This window comes from Carassius auratus, unplaced genomic scaffold (genome assembly GCF_003368295.1).
Source record: "Carassius auratus strain Wakin unplaced genomic scaffold, ASM336829v1 scaf_tig00035250, whole genome shotgun sequence".
Taxonomy (NCBI): domain Eukaryota; kingdom Metazoa; phylum Chordata; class Actinopteri; order Cypriniformes; family Cyprinidae; genus Carassius; species Carassius auratus.
This window is the reverse complement of record NW_020526214.1, coordinates 85,601-108,675: the sequence shown is the minus strand read 5'-3', so window position 1 is coordinate 108,675 and position 23,075 is coordinate 85,601. Positions and strand designations below refer to the sequence as shown.

Below are 23,075 nucleotides of genomic sequence, written 5' to 3'. Positions count from 1 at the left end.
CTTGAACGCAATAAAATATTTCTGGAGAAACCTGAAAATGTCTGCCAGTCCCCATTCAAGCTAACAGAGGTTATATAAAGCTGTTTAATATTAGGCTGCAACATAACAAAACGTGAAAAAAATGAAGGGCTATGAATACTTTTGCAAGCCACTTTAAATAGGGCCACCTAATATAAAGTGGCACTGTTTACTTTTGTAGTCTGTTTAAATAATAACTCAAGGCATTGATTTTTAATTTAATGTGGTAAGTAGTATTTCTTAAAGCAATAAGTGACTAAGAAGTGTTTTTAGGCATGATGCGGAGTGGGGATGTTTGGAGTGTTCTAAATTTACTGTAAACCATGGCTTATTGCTTTTAAAAGTGAAGGGACATACAGCCAGGTATGGTGACCCATACTCAGAATTTGTGCTCTGTATTTAACCCATCCAAAGTGCACACACACAGCAGTGAACACACACACCGTGAACACACACCCGGAGCAGTGGGCAGCCATTTATGCTGCGGCGCCCAGGGAGCAGTTGGGGGTTCAGTGCCTTGCTCAAGGGCACCTCAGTCGTGATATTGCCAGCCTGAGAATCAAACCCACAGCCTTAGGGTTAGGAGTCAAACTCTCTAACCATTAGGCCACAACATCCCCAATAACATTATAAAACGGTTATTTCAAAAAAAATTCCAAAAAAATGTACAAGAAAGTCTAATGTATGTTCTGGAATCATTTTCAACAGCTTTAGCAGGCAGTTTTCACCTACTTGCCATACAAATACAACATATAAATGTAGCCCCCTACAGTTAAGTAGGTGGAATTTAGACAAAGTTGCAAAATAATGCAAAACTACTTGCTTTAACCTACTGTACAAGCTGAAAATACTTTGCATAAATATCATATTCTTGTATTTTCTATTTTTTTTATTTTATTAAAAATTCACTTGAACTTTGAGTCTGAAAAATAATAACTAAATCCTAACCTTTACATCTGCAGTGTGCTTTCTTCTGTCATCTTAGACTGTTTGGAAATCTTGGCGAGCTGGAGAATAACAGCAGCTATCTCTGAGACACACAGCTGTTGGCCCATATGCTGTGTGACAGACAGGTCTGTTTGAAAAATATGAATGACAATGTGAAGTCATTAGTTCTGGGTGAGCGTGGTTAATATGCAGTGATCTGAGAGACCAGCCCCACCAAAACCAAACACCCTGACTGTACAAAGAACCAGCAGGGTTTGTCTTAGATTAGTGTAACTGCAGGAGGTTCAACTGACAATTCTGAACCAATATGGTCAGACTGACATTTAACAAACACACCGATTAAAATGTTTTATATTAGGCTATTTTATGTGGATACATCACAGCTGGCTATTTTAAGGATAATTCCATGGGGGGAAAATATTTTGTTGTTTTTTAATTAAGAATGTCTCCTTTCTTCTTTAAAGCACAAAAAAAAAAAAAAAAAAAAAAAGCTTTTACATAGAATGTAAAGAGAAAATGAGTGAAATCTCCCAAAGCAAATGTTCTTTAAACATAAATCCATTAAATCCTGACTGTTGTCCAGGGTGTCTGTGTGTGTCCTTTATGGCTTAAATGGATAGTTCACATATTCTGTCATTATTTACTCATCCTCATGTCTTTTCAAATCTGAATGACTTGTGTATATTTGTCCACGTTGTGGAAATAATCACAAATCTTTTAACTGATCACTAGTTTCAGCCTTGTTACGGTGAGTTTGTTTGTGTAGAACATGATCCTCATCTCAGTCGGACTGTCTGGCGGTGAAGGTATGCTGACTAACGCAGCTGACAGACTGTTTACGGTATCATTTTACAGCAAGCTATAGAGGCAGAGGGCAAGAACAGTTTGAACCTGCAGCCTCTGATGCTAATATATCCATCTACCATGCTTGCTTTAGCCTTGCATAGTTCTTTTTGATTAAAGATAATTTTTAAATGATGAATTGAGCTTTGTATCAAATGTTTATTTAGCGATACATGTTTGGTATCACTGGGTAATTCGGCTGTACTTGAGCTACGTTGGAGGAGAGGGACCGTCAATTTGTCGGTTTGAAGGTGATTTAACAAACTGTGGGAACTGTGGGAACCATTTCTGCTACTGCAGCACTAACATCATATTGCTAATAGATATCATAAATACACAGACTGTAAAGTACAGACTTCACTGTACTATGATTATGGCCAGTATGTCCATACTAATTTGAGCTAGGTGTCATGGAACCATTTAATATTCTGAATTATTATTATTATGGCCACCTTCTTGATAAAAATAACAAGTCTAGTTTAGCACTTTAACAGTTTGCTGAAAAAATAAATAAATAAACCTTTGGACTCTATTTACTCCACAGTGAAATTTATATTGTGTTTAACAGCATTCCGTGAGGATGAAATTGCCAATTTAAACATTTTGGGAATAATTTAATTGCTGGAGTTTTGTGTATCTTAAAAAAGACACAATATGACAAAATTAAGATTCATTAAGAACAATAAAGATTTTTAGCATAATCATATAAAAATAATTTCTGACGGAAAAATGTGACACTGAAGACTGGAGTAATGGCTGTTAAAATTTCACAATATTACTGTTTTTACTGTATTTTTGATCAAACTAATGTAGCCTTAATAAGCATAAGAGACTTATATTAATAACAATTTAATATTTAAAATGAAGGCATTGTATGTCTGCATGCAGGGGGCAAATGTAAAACAATAAAAACCATAAGGGTATCTAACAATTCTTAAATAAATGAAGGCTGTGAAATATAATAATATGTATAAAACAACACAGTATTGCTGGGTGAAATACCGGTTCAAGCGGTAAACTAGTTTGAATTATACACACACGGTATGATTTTTTATTTTTTTTTTAAATCCCAGTTCAAGCAGCTTAGCAACATAGACAGCGTTGTGAATTACTTCTGACTAATGGTTATATAAGTATTAGTAACACACACATGACAAAACTAATTCTTTAACTGGGCAAACAAATCAACTGTAAATGGCTGTTAATGGGGCAAGCAGGTGTTTTTTGTCAACTGTTCAGAAGATGTGAAATAAAGTGCTCGAATCTGTAATAAAACGTCCTTCACATGGCTCCGTGGGGTGAATAAAGGGCCCTTCTAGCAAATCCATGCATTTTTTGTAAGATAAATATCCAGATTTCAAACTTAATAAACACTTTTTTCTCATTTCTGCTGACTGTTGGGAACCTGAAGACATGCAGCCGGAAGATGGAAGAAATGTGATTGTTTTAAACATTCATTAATCTTAGGTAATTTCAATATTTAATAACACGTTGTTAAAATCAAAAGGTGCAAATGTTATTTAATGAACTAACAGTTGTATGTCTAGTTTTATGTAGCATAATTTCACAAAGCTAAGGTCAGACCATTCTGTTTTTGCTTTCAATTCTGAAATTATACAACCTATTTTACATCAAAAATGCTCATGCTAAATGTAACATGTCTGATTGCATCTTGATTGAAACACAGTGGTTCTACTGTTTCATGCATTCTAGTTCATATATAGGCACAGTAAAGGATAATAAAAAGTTCAAATCTGTTTGCTTTTATAAAAATCAACCCCTGGGAAATAAACTGTACAAGAAGTTAAAGAAACATTAATTTCCATATAATTCAATAAAAAATACAAATTAGGTGGAACCTAAAATTTAACAGACCAACAACAAAAACATTATATATGAAAAGACCTACGCCAGATTCCTAATGTGCATAGGAACTCACTCAAAGACACCACACATTTGCAAAGAACCTGTGGCCTGTTCCCCACATAGACCCACGACCCATGAAGGTAATCAGGTCTGTCCCACCCTTTCCGGATGTGTCTTTCCCATTCTGAGGAAATACCTGAGAGGAGGATGGAGATGAATTGTTTGAGTTCATCACCATCACAGGCTTCCTTCCTATGATTCAGACATGAGGATATGGGCCATGTTATTACAGACACACCCAAAGTGAGACAGGACAGAAGGACAGCCGCCCGATGTCACCTCAGCCAGAGTTCCACAGCCTAAGAATAGCAGGGCGGAAGGCTCAAGGAACATAACAGCTGTTGGAAGAAGAGGATGCAGACTCCCAGCATTCATCGTGACCCTTTATTATTATACTTTGGATGTAACATGAGGTATATTTTTACTTCAACTTAGGAAATATTTTTATAGTTGGGTAGAAATTGCTATGGCAAATTTCACAGTTACAAAGAAACACCAAGTTTCAAGATTCCAGCTTTGAATTAACCCACCAATTTTCTAGTCCTGTTTCTATTTAGGATAACAGGAATTTCAGCATAGTTTACAAACCATCAATGCCATTTAGGTTTGCACTGAGTACCAAAGAACTGGTGCAGCACAACAGAAACTTGCTTTGAGCACAAAATGTGGTTTTATGTTCCTAAATAGCATACTTGTTTATTTATTGTTAAGTCTTAATGTAAGCATCTTAAAATGGAAGGGTGTGCTGCCCTGAAGACACTGTGTCACATAACCACAATGAAGAGAAAGCCAGCTCGCTAGAGCAAAGAGTGTTGCGCAATCAGAGCTGCGAGGGAAAGTAAAAAAAGCGGGTGAGATAGCGTACGAGTGCAGGCAGTGATGTGACAGTCTTGGCTTGCCTGGCTGGAACTCATTCATTTTGGTTTCAAAGAACAGAGTCTTTATGTGCATTCAATTAAAATTCCTCTCACATTAGGTACAGCATGTTACAGCTGGCTGTGTTTGCATCATTCTTTACATGTAATACTTTTTATCACAAAAAAAATATTTTTCTTTCTTTCTTTCTTTCTAACGCAGTGCCCTCCAACTTTTGAATAGTAGTGTAATTATTCTTGTTCAAAGTTCTAAACAAAAGACAATTTGTGTGTGTCTGTATGTGTGTGTGTGTGTGTGTGTGTGTGTGTGTGTGTGTGCGCGCACGTCTTAGGTTTCCAAGGCTGATCCTGGATCAAATGGCTCTGGTAAAACCTTTATACTGGGAATCACATTTGAATTTGTCCTCAATCTTTAGAGAATAGCAATGATTTAGCATTGTTGAAAAGTTAAACAGGCCACTTTTATGCTACGTCTATTTACTTTTGAGGCTTTATATATATAACTATGAATTGTTCCTGCTAATTTCATAAGAAATGCATGATATAAATTCCAAAAAATATAAAGAGCCTCCCCATTCCAGATAAAATGGTATCATTAATTATAACCAAAACAACACAAAATCACTAGGTAGCCACTTTCAACATCCACAATGAAGCTGCATAATGGCAATGATTCCACCCTGTTCCTGTGCTTGCTTTCTCCTCCCATTCATGAAAAGACATTTTCTTCCTTCTCTTTTGTGCTGAGGCACATGGCCAATGCCAACTGGACTGCTAGAGAAAATGGAGACTAGGCGGGCAGCATTCACAATGTGCAGGCTATGCACTATGCACTGAAGTCACCAACAGAAGGGCCATTCTAGTAGACCAGTCGACTGGTGATGGCCTGTTACCACATTCCACTTTTTAAAGAGGCTCGTATCCATTCACATGCTGGCCACGTAACAGCAGCCTTTCTGTGTGGAAAAGCTTGCTTTAAAATCACCCAGATGACACACACAAACCAGTGACAGTGCGGTTTGCCTCCAACTTCATGTATTAGACTAGTTTCAAAGTGGATAACAGCACTGTTAGCAAGTGGGCGATTTCTCAAAGATTAGAAAGACTCATTGTGTTTATGGGTAATTATGCCTGCACACATGCATGTTTGTGTGTAATTAAAGAAACTCAGTCAACATTTTCTTTCAGCAGCTACAGCATTTTAGATCCAGTCAGCACTAATAGGGAGAATTTACAAAACAGCACAACAAGCATATCTTAATCTGTGTATGATTGTGAAATACTTCATATGCCAGTGGTAAATGAAACTTTAAAAACAAATAAATGATGTTAATGAGGTATATGCAGTGTTGTCATAACAGAGGATTCTGACCGGCCTTTAAATTTGAGAGAAGATTATGCTGTCAACAATCACCTCTCCAACACTCTGCTTCTCTCCGGGTTTTTTTTTTTTTTTTTACCCAGAGTAAAGTCATTTAGATATGATAACATCCAAAATATAGCTTTGGATTACACAAATTATACTGCTATATAATAAACAGTCCATAAAACAGATTGGACTTTTGTAACTATATCTGGGATCACAAATATATTTATATATATATATATATATATATATATATATATATATATATATATATATATTTTTTTTTTTTTTTTTTTAATTCCCAAATGGAAAGCTTCTAATCCTTAGTGTTTTCATTTTAATGAGTTGTGCTTTGGCACCCATTCATGAATGGGATTTAACTAGTTTTACATCTCAGGAACGTACTGACCACTGCTAATCCTCTTGTAATTTTTTTTTAAACTAAAGCCTGTAGAATGCAGGCCTTTAATCGAATGGCACTGACATATTCCAGGATGGATTTTATTAAATGATGTTCCTTAATACAAGTTTTGCTTTAATAGCAAATAGTCATATTCTGTTAATTACTACACAGACTACACAGTGTAAAAATGATTAGATAAATGCATAAACCAACGTACCCAGAACTAAATCACTATCAAGTTTTATTTGCATTTAGAAGATAAATTATCTATTTAGGGTTAACCATATAAGAACATGAACAGTACAGACGTGACAAAGTGAGAAACCACAACGTGCACAAGGACACTGTGTTCTAGTGAACCTAAACAAAGGGAGGTTGTGAATCTGCTGAACTGGGTTTATATTAGAACAACTAACAAGAGATGAGAGCTAGAAAAAAAAAATGAATGCAAGTCTAATAGGATTAATCCTTTTAAAAATTAAAATACACATTAAAATCAGATTGCCACTCTCAAATGTTACATTTAATCTTCGTAAGTGAGTAAAATGTACATCTTTTACCCAAAAGCAATGCCATATTACGGTGTTCTGTGAATTACATAACAGCGGTTGGATAAGAAATAATCTTTAGGCAATTAAAGTTTAAAAATATACTCACATGTGAAATAATAGAACATCACTTTTAGTAATTTTTTCCTTTTGCTTTGTTTTAATCGAGTATTGTTACAAATGAGTTTATATCATTTTGTAATAAATAAATGTTGGAATAAATAGTGATATAACCAAAGATAAAAATAAGTAAGTAAATAAATCCTTGCACCTTGGAAACATGTTAAATTCAAGGTAAAAGGTATAAGTTTAACTTAGAGTTATGAATATCAATCTTTTTGTTATTTTATTATTTTTTGTTATTAGCTTCACAAAAATACTCAAATTAACAAACCAAAACAGTAGTTACCTATTAATTTGAATTGTATTTATTTTTCCTGAATAAAGATAGTCTTGTCATTAATTAATGTACATGAACTAATCGGTTAATATGCAGCTTATCCTATTGCTATAACGACTTGAAAGTATTTGTGCAGCTTGTGTAGACACTTTGAAATATTGATTGATACATTCGTTCAACCAACCATGCATTTATTTGTTTGCTTAAGGATAGGCTTTCGCCGTAATCTAAAAAGACTGAACAAAACAAGCTCTACTCTCTCATTACCAGTCTATAAGAGGGTGGGCTTTGCGTTTACTTCAAACGCCCCATGTCAAACAGTGAGTCACGCAAGGACTCGCTCGAGCGCCGGTTTCGTGGCGGTACGTCACGTCACGGTTCCTCATATTTATTCAGCGAGGAGGCAGCGGCATCGTCTAAACTGGCTGCTTCTGGTTTCAAGACACATAAACACAAAGCGAGACGCTGCCTTCGAATATACAAAGAACAGTGGATCGCTCTCCGCTTTACGCTGAAGACGACAAAGTCAGGTAAAAGCCATGCTACATAGATGGATATCAAAAGATGATTTGTGTGTGTTTTCACTGCTAGAGTACTGCGCGTCTCTAATGATGTAGGCTGTTAACGGAGATACGGTCATTCCAAACAAAATCGTATACAAAACTGACTCATGACTGATCCGTGATCTCATATCGGACAGAAGATGTTTCTCCGTCTTTTTCGTTTTTTTTTAACCCCGTTATTTTTCTCGAAAGGACAGTGTTACAATTCAGTTTTCATTAAGGTGCATCTAATAATGCGCTGACACATAAATTACGACTTAAATGTCCAGTTATCTAAAAAAGGGTTACAGAAAATAGGTTATGGTCGATTTCATGAAAAGGATATTTGGTAAATATTCTAGGTTGAGGTTTATTTCTTATCACTCGCCCGTGACAGTGTAACGTTAGTTACGTGGCAGCGCTGATTCCACTGAACGCACTTTGTGCTGCTACTTTATCAGCAACCAAACTTCGCTTATCTTTACTCAAATGACCCAGTGCTTCTTGCTTTTATGCACACAGTCCCTTTTGTTTGGATTTTAAAATGAGCGTAACAGCAATAGGCTAATATAGATTAATTTGTATAGATCAAATCCTTTCCTGTAGCTACAAGATTGTATCCCACCAGGAAATATATTTCTCTGCCAGCTTCGTGAAGGTTATCTTCTGCAAATATTCAGTGCCTGACCTGTTTTTTTTTTTTTTTTGACTGTAGGTGTTAAATATGGGACTGTATAATAGTTTCAAGTCTGCTTTTAAAACGAGAGTATGCTGATGGGAAGGGATGAGGGGAAAACTACACAGCGCTCATACATCCTTTTTCCTACAATGTGAGATTGGGGGGGGGGGGTAGGGGTGGGGGGGGGGGGGGTAATTCTAGAGGATGTAGGTTGTGAAGAGTGTATGCATCACAAAAACCCACCCTTAATCTGTGGCAAGTGAGGTGCCGGGACCTTGTGTTGTTATTATCCTCCTACAAGGATAACACCCTTAAAATCCATTGATAAAAAAAAAAAAAAAAAAAAAAAAAAAATATATATATATATATATATTTGAGCCACAGTGAAGTCAGAGTAGTGTGATTTGAGGTTGCTCAAATAGGAGAATTTCAAAATATATGAGTTCTCTTTTTATGTTAAGCAATGTCTCTGGATAAGCAGTCTAGGGTCATTTTGTGTTAGTTTTGCCCGATTTGCTGTTGTTTTGAAAACTTTCTTGTGTTCTACGTTGGTCGCCAACCCTAGTACCCTGTTGGTAGAAAAGGGGCAAAACATCCTCAACATTAAACCTAATGAACCTAAGAAAAAAAAAAAGGTTTAAAAGACAGCCTTATATGAGTCATCTAATGTAAAATCCATGGACTGGAACAATTTAAACCATGTCTTATCTTATTTTCCGTTATGGCTTCATCCTAACTTCACAAGATATGACCTTCTGCTTCTGCCTTGAAACCAGATGTACCACAAGGCAAGGACCTTTCATGCATACAATGTTTCGTACACAAACTCTCTCAACCATAACTACTGTGTTGAAAAAAGGAAAATGTCTGTAGTTATGTTTTATCTGGTACAGCTGTTTGTAATGCCTTCAGCAACTATTAATGTGTTTCACGATGTAGAGAGCACTAGTTATATCCGAGATGTGGGTCTGTTAAACACTGTAAATATGGAGTTAGAACCAGTAGTTGCAAGTTGAGTTTATCCATGCCTTTCCATTTCAGGACCCTATCAACCTCTCCACCTCACTGTAAAGCATCCTTTCTATAGGAGTCTCTGGTCGTGAGTCACCGATAAACTGCTTCTCTCAGTTCAACAGGAGGTCAATGAAGATCAGCAGCACATATTCACAAGCTTAGTTACTGTAGATATTTCTATGCTTCATGCTTCCAGCAGTTCATTGTAACAAAATATTATGTGTTTACCTAATCCTTATTACATACATATTACTTCACGTTATAGGATAAGGTTTCATGTTTTGCTATTTTGCCCTGACACTGGTTGTTTTTGCATGGTGAATCAATTATCTTTGGAAAATGATGTTCAGTAAATCAATCAACCAATTTAACAAACCATCTAAAGTTTTTAGTTCAGCCATATTTGAAATCTGCTGATGTGGCTTAAGTCATTTGAAGTCACATGCTCAGAATTCTCAAGAAGGAAACGACCCATTCTTAACAGATACAATGCAGCCACCAAGCTAGCTCCTTCTAGTGTTCATAATAAACTTTCTGATTGTCACTGTGCATCAGAGCAGCCCTTCCTGTCCTCTCCACAGTCTGATAACAGACTGTGTTAATGAATTTGGCCTGGGCAAACTCCCAACAGGATCTTATTGTGATTTGTACTGAGAGCATAGTAGCCACAACCTAATTCATTTAAATCATATTCATTCACAGATGTCGATCTCTTCCTCATTGAATGTGTGTGGCTATTCCTACGGGGTACAATAACTATGTTGACAGATACAGAGTGTGTGCGTAAAGAAGAGAACATTGTTCGTTCACTTTGATGAAAGGAAAAAATCAGTTTAGTTTACCATGATAACATCCTGTATCCATAACAATATTCGCCTTTTATGAGGTGTGTCCAACATCAGGTGCATATTTTCCTTGTGGCTGTCAAACACATAAGCTGGTGTGTTTATGTGAAGACCTTGCCTGAAAAGGCTCAATGGAAATGTGAAGAGCACATTAATTTCCTTGTGGTCATCTCAGTATGATTATCTCCATTATGTTGTTGCAAGTGTGTTGCGCTGTTCCATGCTGATTCTCATTTGAAGACTTTACCCATCTAAAGACACAAATTCACACTTCCGGCCTTTTTGCTTTCTTTTTCTTCTTGTTCAACACTGCAGTGTTGATATAAACACTCTCAACATGAGGTTGCAGATAAGAAACCTTATTTTTATATTGGTGTTATTTAAGGTTATGGCTTGAAAAGGGACTGTGTTGCAGTCATTCCTACAACCATGTAGGGCTGCAGCTATCGATTCTTTTTGTAATCGATTAATCTAGCACCTAATCGATCGATTAATCGAGTAATCGGATAAAACGATTTGTGTGTGTTTTTGAACAACCAAAACAAATAATGCATAACAAAAATGATGTGGCTGTAAAATGAACAAGCATTTGGCTTTTATTTCTCAACAGAGGTATTTATTTCCAAGTCCAAAAGTTTGGCTCCAAAAGTTAAGTGCCAAGTTGGCATTGCCAACAATTATAGAACAATGTACAGTTAAGTGAACTTACTGTAACATGTATAACATGTATTGTAAAACTAATATGAATATAAACTTAGTTTTTTGTCTTCTTAATACACAACATTACAAAAAAAGGATTGCACCTTCTGCAAATTTAGTTTAGTTAACCTGAGAACAAAAAATGAATATAAAATATCAAGCCAAACAGGTACACAATGTATAAAATGTATAAAAAAAATTATGTAAATAAAACAATTATAAACAATTATAATTAATAAGCTGTAATCTCAAAACAAACATCAAAATGTACGTGTGTGTGTGTGTGTGTGTGTGAAGGGGTTCTTTTTTTAGGCTATACTCTCTTGCAATTGAACGTGATAGTTACGTTTACTACTTTAAAACGTCATCAAAGTTAAACATCATATCTAGTCAAACCGCATCACGACATCGCTACCAGTGATGGGAATAACGGCGTTATAAATAACGGCGTTACTAACGGCATTACTTTTTCCAGTAACGAGTAATCTAATTGATTACTCTTCTCATCTAAATAACGCCGTTACCGTTACTGCCAAAAAATGCGGCGCGTTACTATAACTGATGATGAAGCTGTTCTTTTTTTTCATCAGACCAACTAGATCTCTGAGCGAGAGGCAAATACTTTTTTTTACTGTTCTTCCTTGGTTAGTGGACAGAGCACGGGACAAGCGCATAAATGCTGACGATTGGCTGAGGTAGAGTAAAATTTCATTGTAAGCCAATCAGAGGTAGAGTTGGGCGGGTGTTCGAAAGCACGCATAGATGGGAATTCGGCTCTTTTGACTCAGCTCACTGAAAAGAGCCGGCTCTTTGGCTCACAAACGGCTCTTTAAATGACTTTGAGTATAATATTTCAATTTTTATTACATAATTATTTAATTTCTATAGGCTAAATTTGAAAAAAATAGAGTCGGCTCTTCAGATATGCGAGCCAGCTCCCGAAGTTCAACTAAAAGAGCCGGCTCTTAGAGTCGGCTCATTCGCGAATCGCGAACGACTCATCAAAAGCTCATTCGCGAACGAGTCAATCCATCATCACTAACGCTCATTCGCGAACGACCAATCATCACTAACGCTCATGAATTGCGAACAACCCATCATAACGCATAGTCGGACAGGACAAGACACACAAGGAACAACACAAGCTAGTCAGTCAACGAGAGACAGGTATGGCGACGAGCCCACATAATCCAACAGTAGCCTTCTCTAAATAGAAGTATATACATTACTTTTTCCTTCAAGAATTTAAAGAAACAATAAAAGGAAATATCAAAAGTTCCCAAAAATCTATCGTGTTATTTGCATTGATCCACTATATAAACATAATATATACATACATGGCATTTGATTGGAGGCTAGTCTCACTTCAGATGTGTGTACAATGTTTCATGTTTCTGTTAATAATGTATTGTATTAAGTGTCCATTTCATTATACTATTCAGATTTATCATAAATAATTGAACATGCACATGTATTTTAAGTTCCTTTAAAGAGGGGTAGAGGTGGGGTCACATTTGAGCATTTAAAATTAAATTTTACTTGAAAGTAACGCAATAGTTACTTTCTTAAGTAACTAGTTAGTTTTAAAATTTGTAACTGAGTAACTAATTTAGTTACTTTTTGGAAGAAGTAACTAGTAACTGTAACTAATTACTTTTTAAAAGTAACTTGCCCAACACTGATCGCTACAAATGCAGTATGGGATTAAAATCAGCGAACATCAATAGGCTTAGACTACGTTAACTTACCTTGTTTCAGCAATGCTTGGTGAGACAGCATAGAGTGGATGTCTTCTGTTCAGATGCTGAATCATGGAAGATGTGCTGTTGTGGTATGCCAGCTCTATTTTGCAGTAGAGACACTGCACCTTGTTCTCTTCTTTATTAAGTGTGTAATGATCCCACACTTTAGACAATTTCTGCCGTTTATTTATAGATCTATTCTCCGTCATCGCGCCAACTAAATTCAAAAGGTCCGTGTGTGAATAAACGGTCCGTGTGACACAATCAAATCCCTGCGCCGCGCGTATAGTGCGCGTCATTGGAATTTAACGAGGCTTCGAGGCAGAGTTTTTGCCTCGAGGAATTTTTGTAATCGAGTAACTCGAGTAACTCGAGGAATCGTTTCAGCCCTACAACCATGTGGTGAAAGATGTAAAGTATAAAATGTTCTGTATCTTTGATGTGTTCTTTTCCTCCTTTTGGTGAATAATCTCTGTTATTTGTCTTGCTGGAGGGCTTGGTGTTTACTCTAATAGCTTCTTCCCATCTCACCTCTCCCCAGATTCCCTAGAAGAAGAGTTTGGACGGCATGCAAAGTTGTGAAATATCTTCAGACAGCACTGATGATCCTCTTAGTAGTGCCTTACACAGACATCGACAACCCCGAATAGTAGTAATTGGCGCGGGCTTGGCCGGCCTTGCCACCACCAAAACCCTTTTGGAGAACGGCTTCACCAATGTTACGGTGCTAGAGGCCTCAGACCGTATTGGAGGCAGAGTGCAAAGCATTCAGCACGGTAAGACAATGGTCTCCTCATGATAGCATCCTTTTTATTACTTCATCCTTAACCTTCAAAAAATGTGCCCTTTCAAGGTGCTATCTCACTTTCTCTACAGGTAAAACAACTTTGGAACTTGGAGCAACCTGGATCCATGGGGCAAATGGGAACCCCATCTACCACCTGGCTGAGGACAATGGGCTGCTGGAGCACACTACAGAGGAGGAGAGGAGTGTGGGCCGCATTAGCCTCTATGCCAAGAATGGTGTGGCCCACTACCAGACCAACAACGGCAAGCGGATCCCAAAGGATTTGGTGGAGGAGTTCAGTGACCTGTACAATGAGGTGATGGAAGAAAGCTGAGTTTCTGGTTTTATGCAAGAGCCTTTTGGTATAGCCTACATTCTACTGAAACTGCAAAATGTTGTGACTCATATGAAGAAGTATTTTTTATTTTATTTTTTTTTGTCAGAGAAAGCATTTTTCACTTCAAGCTCACAGATGCCAGAGTAAAAGTAATCTATTTTGTGGTTGTTACCTCATCCTGTGCTGCTGTTCTCAGAGTGAGCCTTTGTCCCTCTAACTCAGTAACTAACACAATTAAACTCTTGTTTGTGGTAAGGATAGCTTCATGATCTGATGACTCTACAATTTCTCTTTTAACAGCGTTAAACAACCTCCTTTGTGCAGGTGTACGAGCTGACTCAGGAGTTCTTCCAGAATGGAAAGCCTGTGGGAGCCGAGAGTCAAAACAGTGTTGGGATCTTCACACGAGATGTGGTGCGCAGGAAGATCATGCTAGATCCCTATGACTCAGAAGGCACCAAGAAACTCAAGTTATCTATGCTACAACAGTACCTCAAGGTGGGCAGGGCACCTTTCAAAATAAAATCATGGTTTGTTTAGTCACAGAATAGTTAAAAATCAGGATATATCTCTGTATACCTGATTTTGAAATTATAGGTGTGTCATCATGTTTGTCATCTCCGTAACAAGCCACAACCGGAAATAGCTGAGTTCCTGTCATGAGCAGATTTACTGCAACTCTATGACAACATCAAACATGTGTCCTCACCTTTGTAAGACAACAGTGACGTCAAGCTCACTGCCTTCCCACTTTGTTGCAACTGAGTTTCTGTTGCAAAATACAAAACTGAAGACTTCCGCCCACAGAGCTGTGGATTAAAAACATAGCACTGTTTTAATAATTTCTCACACTTTGACCTAGACTCACAATGGGCTTGTATTTAAAATTCAGGAATAATTAAACCTCTTTGTAAACATCACACAGTACTGTTTGTCACTCAGGCTATTCTCAGAAATTCTGATAGTAATAAAATCTCTGGATTACTGAGGTAAAAGTAGGACAGACGTTGAATTTCAACCTTCCTGTATTGCTAGAGATTATGGGAGGAAGGGTCGAACCAGCACTCAGCTGGCTATATGTCTGCTAGACTGCCTGTGTTTGTTTACAGCAGTATAGTTTGGAACTGTAAACTTAGAGTAAATGTGGTGTTTAGCAGAGTTCATGCATTTACTATGTGAAAACAACAGTAAATGCAAATGCATATGCTTCTGCAAGGCTATTCACGAATGGTCACTTTATCAGAGTCAGTCAAGGTTGCCAGGGTTGCCGCCCAATTACTCAAAACTAGCAAAAAACTATCCCAATCGCGTTCCAGGGGGTAAAATCATGGGTGGCGCTTGGGAGGAGCTAGAAGGTGCTCCAGCACCCCCAAGAAAAACCAAAGCACCCCCATAAAAAATGAAATACAATAAAAACATTTGACTAATTACACATGCATAACTTCTTTGATTAATGTCGTGACCTCAGTTCCCTGAGAGATGGGAACTTGACATGGCATCAGAAGCTGACGCTTTGGGGCCTCTCTTCCTTCCTAAACCTTGAAATCTTGTTGCACAATGCCAGTAAAGTTGCAACTCTCACTGGTCAATCCCAGCCAAGACAGCAAATAGAGGTGGAGCCCCGCTGCTACATAATGCGCTGTCTTGGCGGCAAGACCATGAGCCTGAATTTACTGGTTCCCACACTCCATCTTCATATGAAGTTTCCACCATTCAGGGTTGGGTTGCCATATCGAGCCACCCACGTGTAATAGCAGGTAACGCCTAAGCAGAATCAGCCATGGAGAAGCTGTTAATATCTCCAATAGTTTTGGGAAACCAAGGCCTGTTCGGCCAGTACAGAGCCATTAACAACACTGACCCTCTCCTTTCTGATCGTGTGCAGCACCTGTGACAAAATCTTCAACAGGGAAAAAGTATACAGGCGGGCCTTCGGCCACAGCATCGTGAGTGTGTCCCTGCCCAGGGGAGAGCGTGATGGATAGAAGAACAGAGGGCAGTACACGTTCACCTCTGTCACAAATAAATCCACCTCTGCCTTTCTGAACCTTTCCCAGGTCAGTCTTACTGTCCTGTGGTTCAGTCTCCATTATCCATGAGGTATCACGTCGCTCGATAGCATATCCATGCCGCTGTTCAGGCAGCAAGGGCTATGCCCTGCCCGAATGGAAAGCAGATGGTGATTGGCGCCCAGTTAAAGGTATGTTTCCTGTTCGTAAAGGGCTTTCAAGTGTACCCCGCCCTGGCAGTTTATGTACATAACCTATGACATCTTGTCTGTGTAAATCAACACGTGATGCCCCAGACTTGTGTAAGGAATCTCTGAAGAGCCAGAAAGACCTCTCTCAGTTTGAGGCGATTGATGTGCCACTTTTTCTCCAGTAGACCAATGCTTGTACCCTGTCACAATGAGCTCCCCAGCCTGTTGTCAGTGCGTCCGTCGTGACCACTTTCCACTGCTTGACCAGACCCAGCTGGGCACCACACTGGTACAGGTTGGGGTTCTGCCACGGTTTCAGCATGTTCAAGCACCTGCAACGAGCACAACGCGGGTATGGCTCGTTTTCCAAGCTCTTCTCTGAACTGTGTTTTCAGCCATCTCTGGAGGGGGTGCATATAAAGCAGACCGAGGTGGTGCGGCCGCCCACATTAGTGATACGTGGCTCATCTCATAACCCGCGGACCCACAGGTAACCTGCGGGTTGGGCAAAGAAATTGTCAAAGAAATTGAGTGCTGTATCCAAGCATGTTAACAGAAAGTTGAGTGGAATGAAAAAGTGTGGAAGAAAAAGATGCACAACCAACCCAGAGAATCGCAGCCTTATGAGGATTGTCAAGTAAACTGGATTCAAGAATTTTAGAGAACTTCACAAGGAATGGACTGAGGCTGGGGTCAAGGCATCAAGAGCCACCAAACACGGAAGTGTCAAGGAATTTGGCTACAGTTGTCATATTCCTCTTGTTAAGCCACTCCTGTACCACAGACAACATCAGAGGCATCTTACCTGGGATAAGGAGAATGAGAAATGGACTGTTGCCATTGGTCCAAAGTCCTCTTTTCAGATGAGAGCAAGTTTCATATTTCATTTGGAAACCAAGGTCCTAGAGTCTGGAGGAAGGGTGGAGAAGCTCATAGCCCAAGTTGCTTGAAGTCCAGTGTAAAGTTTCCACAGTTTTTGATGATTTGGGGTGCAATGTCATCTGCTGGTGTTGGTCCATTGTGTTTTTTTGAAAACCAAAGTCACTCCACCCATTTATCAAGACATTTTGGACCTTCTGCTGATCATCTTTTTGAAGATGCTGATTTCATTTTCCAGCAGGATCTGGTAACCTGCCCACACTGCCAAAAGCACTAAATGTTGGTTAAATGACCATGGTGTTGATGTGCTTGACTGTCCAGCAAACTCACCAGACCTGAACCCCACAGAGAATCTATGGGCTATTGTCAAGAGGAAAATGAGAAACAAGAGACCAAAAAATGCAGATGAGCTGAAGGCCACTGTCAAAGAATCCTGGGCTTCCATACCACCTCAGTAGTGCCACAAACTGATCACCTCCATGCCAGGCTGAATTGAGGTAGTAATTAAAAGCAAAAGGAGCCCCTACCAAGTACTGAGTACATGTACAGTAAATTAACATACCTTCCAAAGGCCAAAACCGGGGTGGTCTGCACCAAAACTGAAGCGCGTAGCCGTCCTCTATAACATTCTTCAACCATTCCGAAATGCCCGGAATGGACCGCCATGCGTTTGCAAAATGGCATAACAGACGGAGGGCTTGGCCTCTGTATTCTGTGAAATGCAATAACAACCTGTTTTTGGTCATATTTACTATTAGTTGCCCAGATTGCCCTGTCATTGATCTAGCACTCTCCCAGCACTCGCGTAAAAAATTATCTGGCGCTGCCCCTGGGTAAAATATGCAGTTTGTGCATATTGCACATTTAAAACATTGTGGTGGTCGCTTAAACCTGCGGACTTGAAAGACAACCCATGGCAATTGTATTATAGTAACACAATTACTACTTGGCAACACTGGACTCAGTAGACTTCAGTTTTAATGCTAATAAGCACCTTAACATCAATATTCTGGTAGGTTTACGCATAACTTCTTATTTTCTTAACATCTTTGTTTGTGCCTCAGGTGGAGAGCTGTGAAAGCAGTTCCCCCAGCATGGATGAAGTGTCTCTAAGTGAGTTTGGTGAGTGGACCGAAATTCCTGGCGCTCACCATGTCATTCCCGCTGGTTTCATTAAAGTCATTGACATCCTGGCTCAGGACATCCCAAGTCGTGTCCTCCACCTCAGCAAGCCTGTCCGCCGTATCCACTGGAACTGCAGCTCCCCTGATACAGATGAAATTGTTGACCAGGCTGACCATAACCAGGACCAACGACCCAGCCCTTCTCCGGTCTGTGTGGAGTGTGAAGATGGCGAGTGTCTGCTGGCAGACCATGTGATCATAACGGCCTCTCTTGGGGTGCTGAAGAAAGCTCACGAGACTCTCTTCTCCCCAGGACTGCCACTAGATAAGGCACAGGCCATCCAGAAACTGGGCATTAGTACTACCGACAAGATCTTTCTGGAGTTTGCAGAGCCTTTCTGGAGCCCCGAGTGCAACAGCATTCAGTTTGTGTGGGAGGACGAGGCACAACTGGAGAGCCAGGCATACCCAGAAGAGCTGTGGTACAGAAAGATCTGCAGTTTTGATGTGCTGTATCCGCCCGAACGCTATGGCCACATGCTGAGTGGGTGGATCTGTGGAGAAGAGGCCCTTCTTATGGAAAAGTGTGACGAAGAGACTGTAGCGGAGATATGCACCGAACTACTGCGTCAGTTTACAGGTCAGCACATGCGCCAAGAGTAACACTGTATACTGTTTGAACTGCTGTATTATAAGGGTATAAAAAAACACTATATTTCTCAGTAGTACTGTATGTCTTTGAACTGGAGTTAATTTCCCACAGCCACTAATACTTCAGAGTGTTGTCAATTTTTGGTGTTGAAAAATGTCCATATTCAAAACTTAATAAATCACTTGAATTTAGCTTGCGCTCACAGTTGTAAATGGAAGCAGTTCCAGGGGAATTACGTATGAGGTCAGCTTTGCGCATGCTCAGAAGTGACCCACACGGAAACACAGAAGAGAGATAAAAAATAAACAATGGTCACTAATTAGAAGTACAAAACAAGGATTTGTAAAGAAGAATGACGAAAGATTTTGATATATCATTTCTGCTCGTTCTAAATCAGATACAGATAAAGTACCACAGTAAAGATTACATTTATATGAATGCATTAGTGAAAGCGATTGTGTGAAATGAATTCTACCTGGCAGCGACTCTCTACTAGTGAAGCTGTGGGATCTAGTTATTAGGAAATATATGCTTGAACTTTTCAGTTTCTTAGCTATTTTATTGAGAAATCACAAAACAGTGTTTATACATTTCCACGCTGAATTATTCTGTCACAATCTGCAAGTGATGTACACACTACTGTCTGTAGTCTATGTGTGTGTGTTACAGTGCAGCAGCACATTAGATTAGAACGGCGATTACCTTACCTGTACAATAAGCTGTTTAAAATGTGCATTCTCCCATTGAATTTCGAGCATCCAGTAATTAAATCACACTTCTCCTGGAGCCTTTCAGAGTATGCATTTATTTTTCATTTTAACTGTTTGAAAACAGAGCGTAAATGTGTAAGTCCTTCAAAGATTTCTTATCCTGTTGCACCCTCTATTGGACCAGCAACTAGTCGACGTCAAACTTAAAGCATCATGGCAGACCATTGAGTTTGACTAGTCAATTAGTCAGTGCTATCCCTAGTATGTACCTGCTAAATAAGGGAAGAACAAGGACCTCTGAGCAGGTCAGGCCTCTAGTTTAAACGTATCGACATCCACTCTAAAGTTTCCATGGTTGTGTGAAAGATTTTACTCTAAACAACTCTGGTTCCTCTTCCACTGTAACCCTTCCATGACAGAACACAAGTCAGATATAAAGGTCAATGTGCACATTCTGTGTAGTTGATGTCAACAGACTGGCATGCCTCTTAACTAGGTCAGTCTGTTTTAATCCAGATCCACAGCAGGTTCCCCTCCCATCTGCCCCAGTCCTATATAGAGTAATCAGTGTGCTGAAATTGGATTTGATCACACCTTACCGCTGATAATTGAAAGGTACCCTAATTTCTGTCATTATTTGATAAGTAGACTTAAGATTAACTTCCCTTGTCCAACACGTGTCCACTTAACACACATCACCAAAACAAACATAAATTAGCAGAAAAAAACAAAACTTCAAATAACACTTAAAAAAGAAGGATTTGTGTGTTCTTGTGTATGATTTGTTTTCAAGTTTGATGTTTCTAACAGGGAACCAGAATATTCCAAAACCAAGGCGCATCATGCGCTCCTCATGGGGCAGTAATCCCTATATCCGGGGTTCTTACTCCTTCACTCGAGTGGGCTCCAGCGGCAGAGATGTGGAGAAGCTAGCTGAGCCCCTGCCTTATATCAAGAACACTAAGGCTCCAGTAAGTTGAAATTTCCACTGAGTTGAATACATTTTTAAAGCGAAATTTGCATAACAATTGGCATTTGCACTTTACATAATTTAGGTAACAGAATTTATGCAGTATGTTTTTGGAACAGCCAAGTATATTTTGAGTATCGCCGCTCTTTATAGTTGCATTTTCATGTAGTGGGCAAATAAGTGAATAGTGGGCAAATTATGATTTTTGTTTTCCATGAACTTATCTTCCAATTAAACTTATACTTGTTTCTGATTATTTTAATCAAAGACCTTTGAATCCTTTTTAGAATCCCATGACTGCTCTAAAGTCAGGCAGGAGGCTTGCTTGCACAATTTCTTTTTTAAATGTGTCATGTTGAGCTGTGCAGCACTTTGAGACTGAAATTTGAGTCAGATGAGAAGGTTGAGTTGTATAAGGGCCAAACAAACACACATACACACACACAAACATGCTCTGGCCAATTACGGGTCTGAAAGGAACAGTCTGACCCCTTAGAGCACACTGCACAAAAAGAACAAGAGGCTTGAGACTGTTAAATCACTTTTCTATAGCAGAAAGATAGAGACTCCTGCTTAAAATAGCTTACTGGGCCCCAGAGCATCCCTTACGAAAAATAAGCTTAAGTGTGCTATTATTAGTATAATTCTTTTAAACAAAAAAATAGGAAAGTACATTTTCAGTCTATATTGTATGTACTCCTCAGAATTATTCTTAAAATGGCATTTAAGTATACTTGACTTAAATAGAAAAAGTCTAAATTTATTTGAGCTATAGCCTACTTGTCCTCCGAGATTGTTTTCATTGTTATATGGTAGGTGGCACTATTACACATCTTCTGTAACGAGTTTCCAAAACACGGAAACATTGAAGAAAAAAACAACAGGTGCTTTCACAAGTAATCTAACATGATCATCAGACCGTTTTTTTTTTTAAAGCATAAAGCTAGACTAAGATGTTTTTTTGTTTACAAGCAGATGCTCTTTCTTCAAAGCCTGTTCTTTCTTTTGATGTTTTGTATATTCAGGTATTCATAACTAAATATATACACATTCTTAAATGGGGACACAGTAGTGTATACTTAAAGTATGATGTAAAGTTTACAGATCTTACGAGTATAATTGTAGTATAACGCTACTTAACTGCTAGTTTACTGAGACTATACTTCAAAGTGTACTAAAAATGCTACAAGTATCTAATTAGTAAACTATCAGTATACCTATAAGTTCACTTTTAGTATAATTGCTGTACAAACTAAAACAGAGGTAAACTAGTTGTCTACTCAAAGTTTACATAAAAGTATACTTTTATATACTAGACAAAGGAGTTTTGAAATAGATAATATTGTAAGTATACTACTAGAACAATGATATTTGTATACTTACTACATAAAGTATACTTAAAAACATACTTGAACTTAAGTATACTTAATAAAATAAACTTAAAGTATACTTCTTTTTGTTAAGAGATATATTTTGTCAAGCTAACTGTATTTTCTTTTCTTCTACCCAAAGCCTCTACAGGTGTTGTTTGCCGGGGAGGCCACCCATAGAAAATACTATTCTACTACCCATGGTGCTTTGTTGTCAGGGCAGAGGGAGGCAAACCGCTTGATTGAGCTGTACCAGTACTCCTTCGGTGCCGAAACCACAGAGCCTAACATTTAAAATAAACCACAACTAAAAAATACAAGAACCACTTACTAGTGACAAAAAAAAAATTGTATTATATGCTATCTGTTTTTCAAATGATGCAATTATGTATGAAAACATGGTAGGGGCATTAAACTAATAACAACAAATCCTCTTTATACTGTACTTAGATTAGCACTCTGTAGATATTACTTGAGATGTACTGTACAAGGCCTTTGTGGCCCTATCTCTGGTCCTTATCATTTTTTTCTTATTATTTTTAATCCCTGTTAATATGTTCCTATAATTTAACAATATTTGTAAGTGCCTTCTGTATGTAATGTTGTATCTAAAAATTAAAGATGAAACCAACAACAAAAAATACTTGATATGAATAAAGTGTATGTTAATGTGAAGAAAAATGTGTTTTCTTTCTTTCCAATTCTGTTTCTGCATAATGGTCAAATGTGTTTTTTATTTTCATAATTTTTTTTATTCTTCTCTGACAAAAGTACATGTCTTTGAAATACACTGATAGATTAACTAACTTGCCAGGCTTCCAAGATTGAAGCATTTTTTTTTTTTTATAAAGTGCTTTTCAGTGGATGGTCTTACAATTACAGATTTGATTTATTTATTGTTTTGGCTCTGTATGACTATAAAATTACAGACTCTTGGGTCTCTGCAATTCTGAATGACCACAAGAGGGCAATATTTACCTTGAAGAGTAAGATTTATAAAACTTAACTGACACAATACAAGACAGACAAATAAATATATATAAACATCTTCCTGGTTCAAAGACCTCATATTAAACTGCACAACATATAATAAAAAGGCCAAAGGTGAAAATTGGAGGGAAAGACGTTAAAAAACAAATAAATAACTAACATACTATTTTGGAATAACTATCTTGGTTTCATGTTACATTAAATGTGT

At 38.2% G+C, this 23,075-nt stretch overlaps 1 protein-coding gene across 1 annotated transcript; it reads left to right on the top strand.

Annotated features, from left to right (window-relative positions):
- The first annotated feature begins 7,678 nt into the window (after positions 1-7,678).
- On the top strand, positions 7,679-22,552 carry LOC113081901 (spermine oxidase-like). Its single transcript, XM_026253801.1, has 7 exons — positions 7,679-7,857; positions 13,390-13,624; positions 13,725-13,951; positions 14,297-14,470; positions 18,116-18,815; positions 20,348-20,508; positions 22,020-22,552. Exons 2-7 carry the CDS (start codon positions 13,417-13,419, stop codon positions 22,170-22,172), a joined length of 1,623 nt encoding a protein of 540 aa, XP_026109586.1. The 5' UTR covers positions 7,679-7,857; positions 13,390-13,416; the 3' UTR covers positions 22,173-22,552.
- Positions 22,553-23,075: the final 523 nt, after the last annotated feature.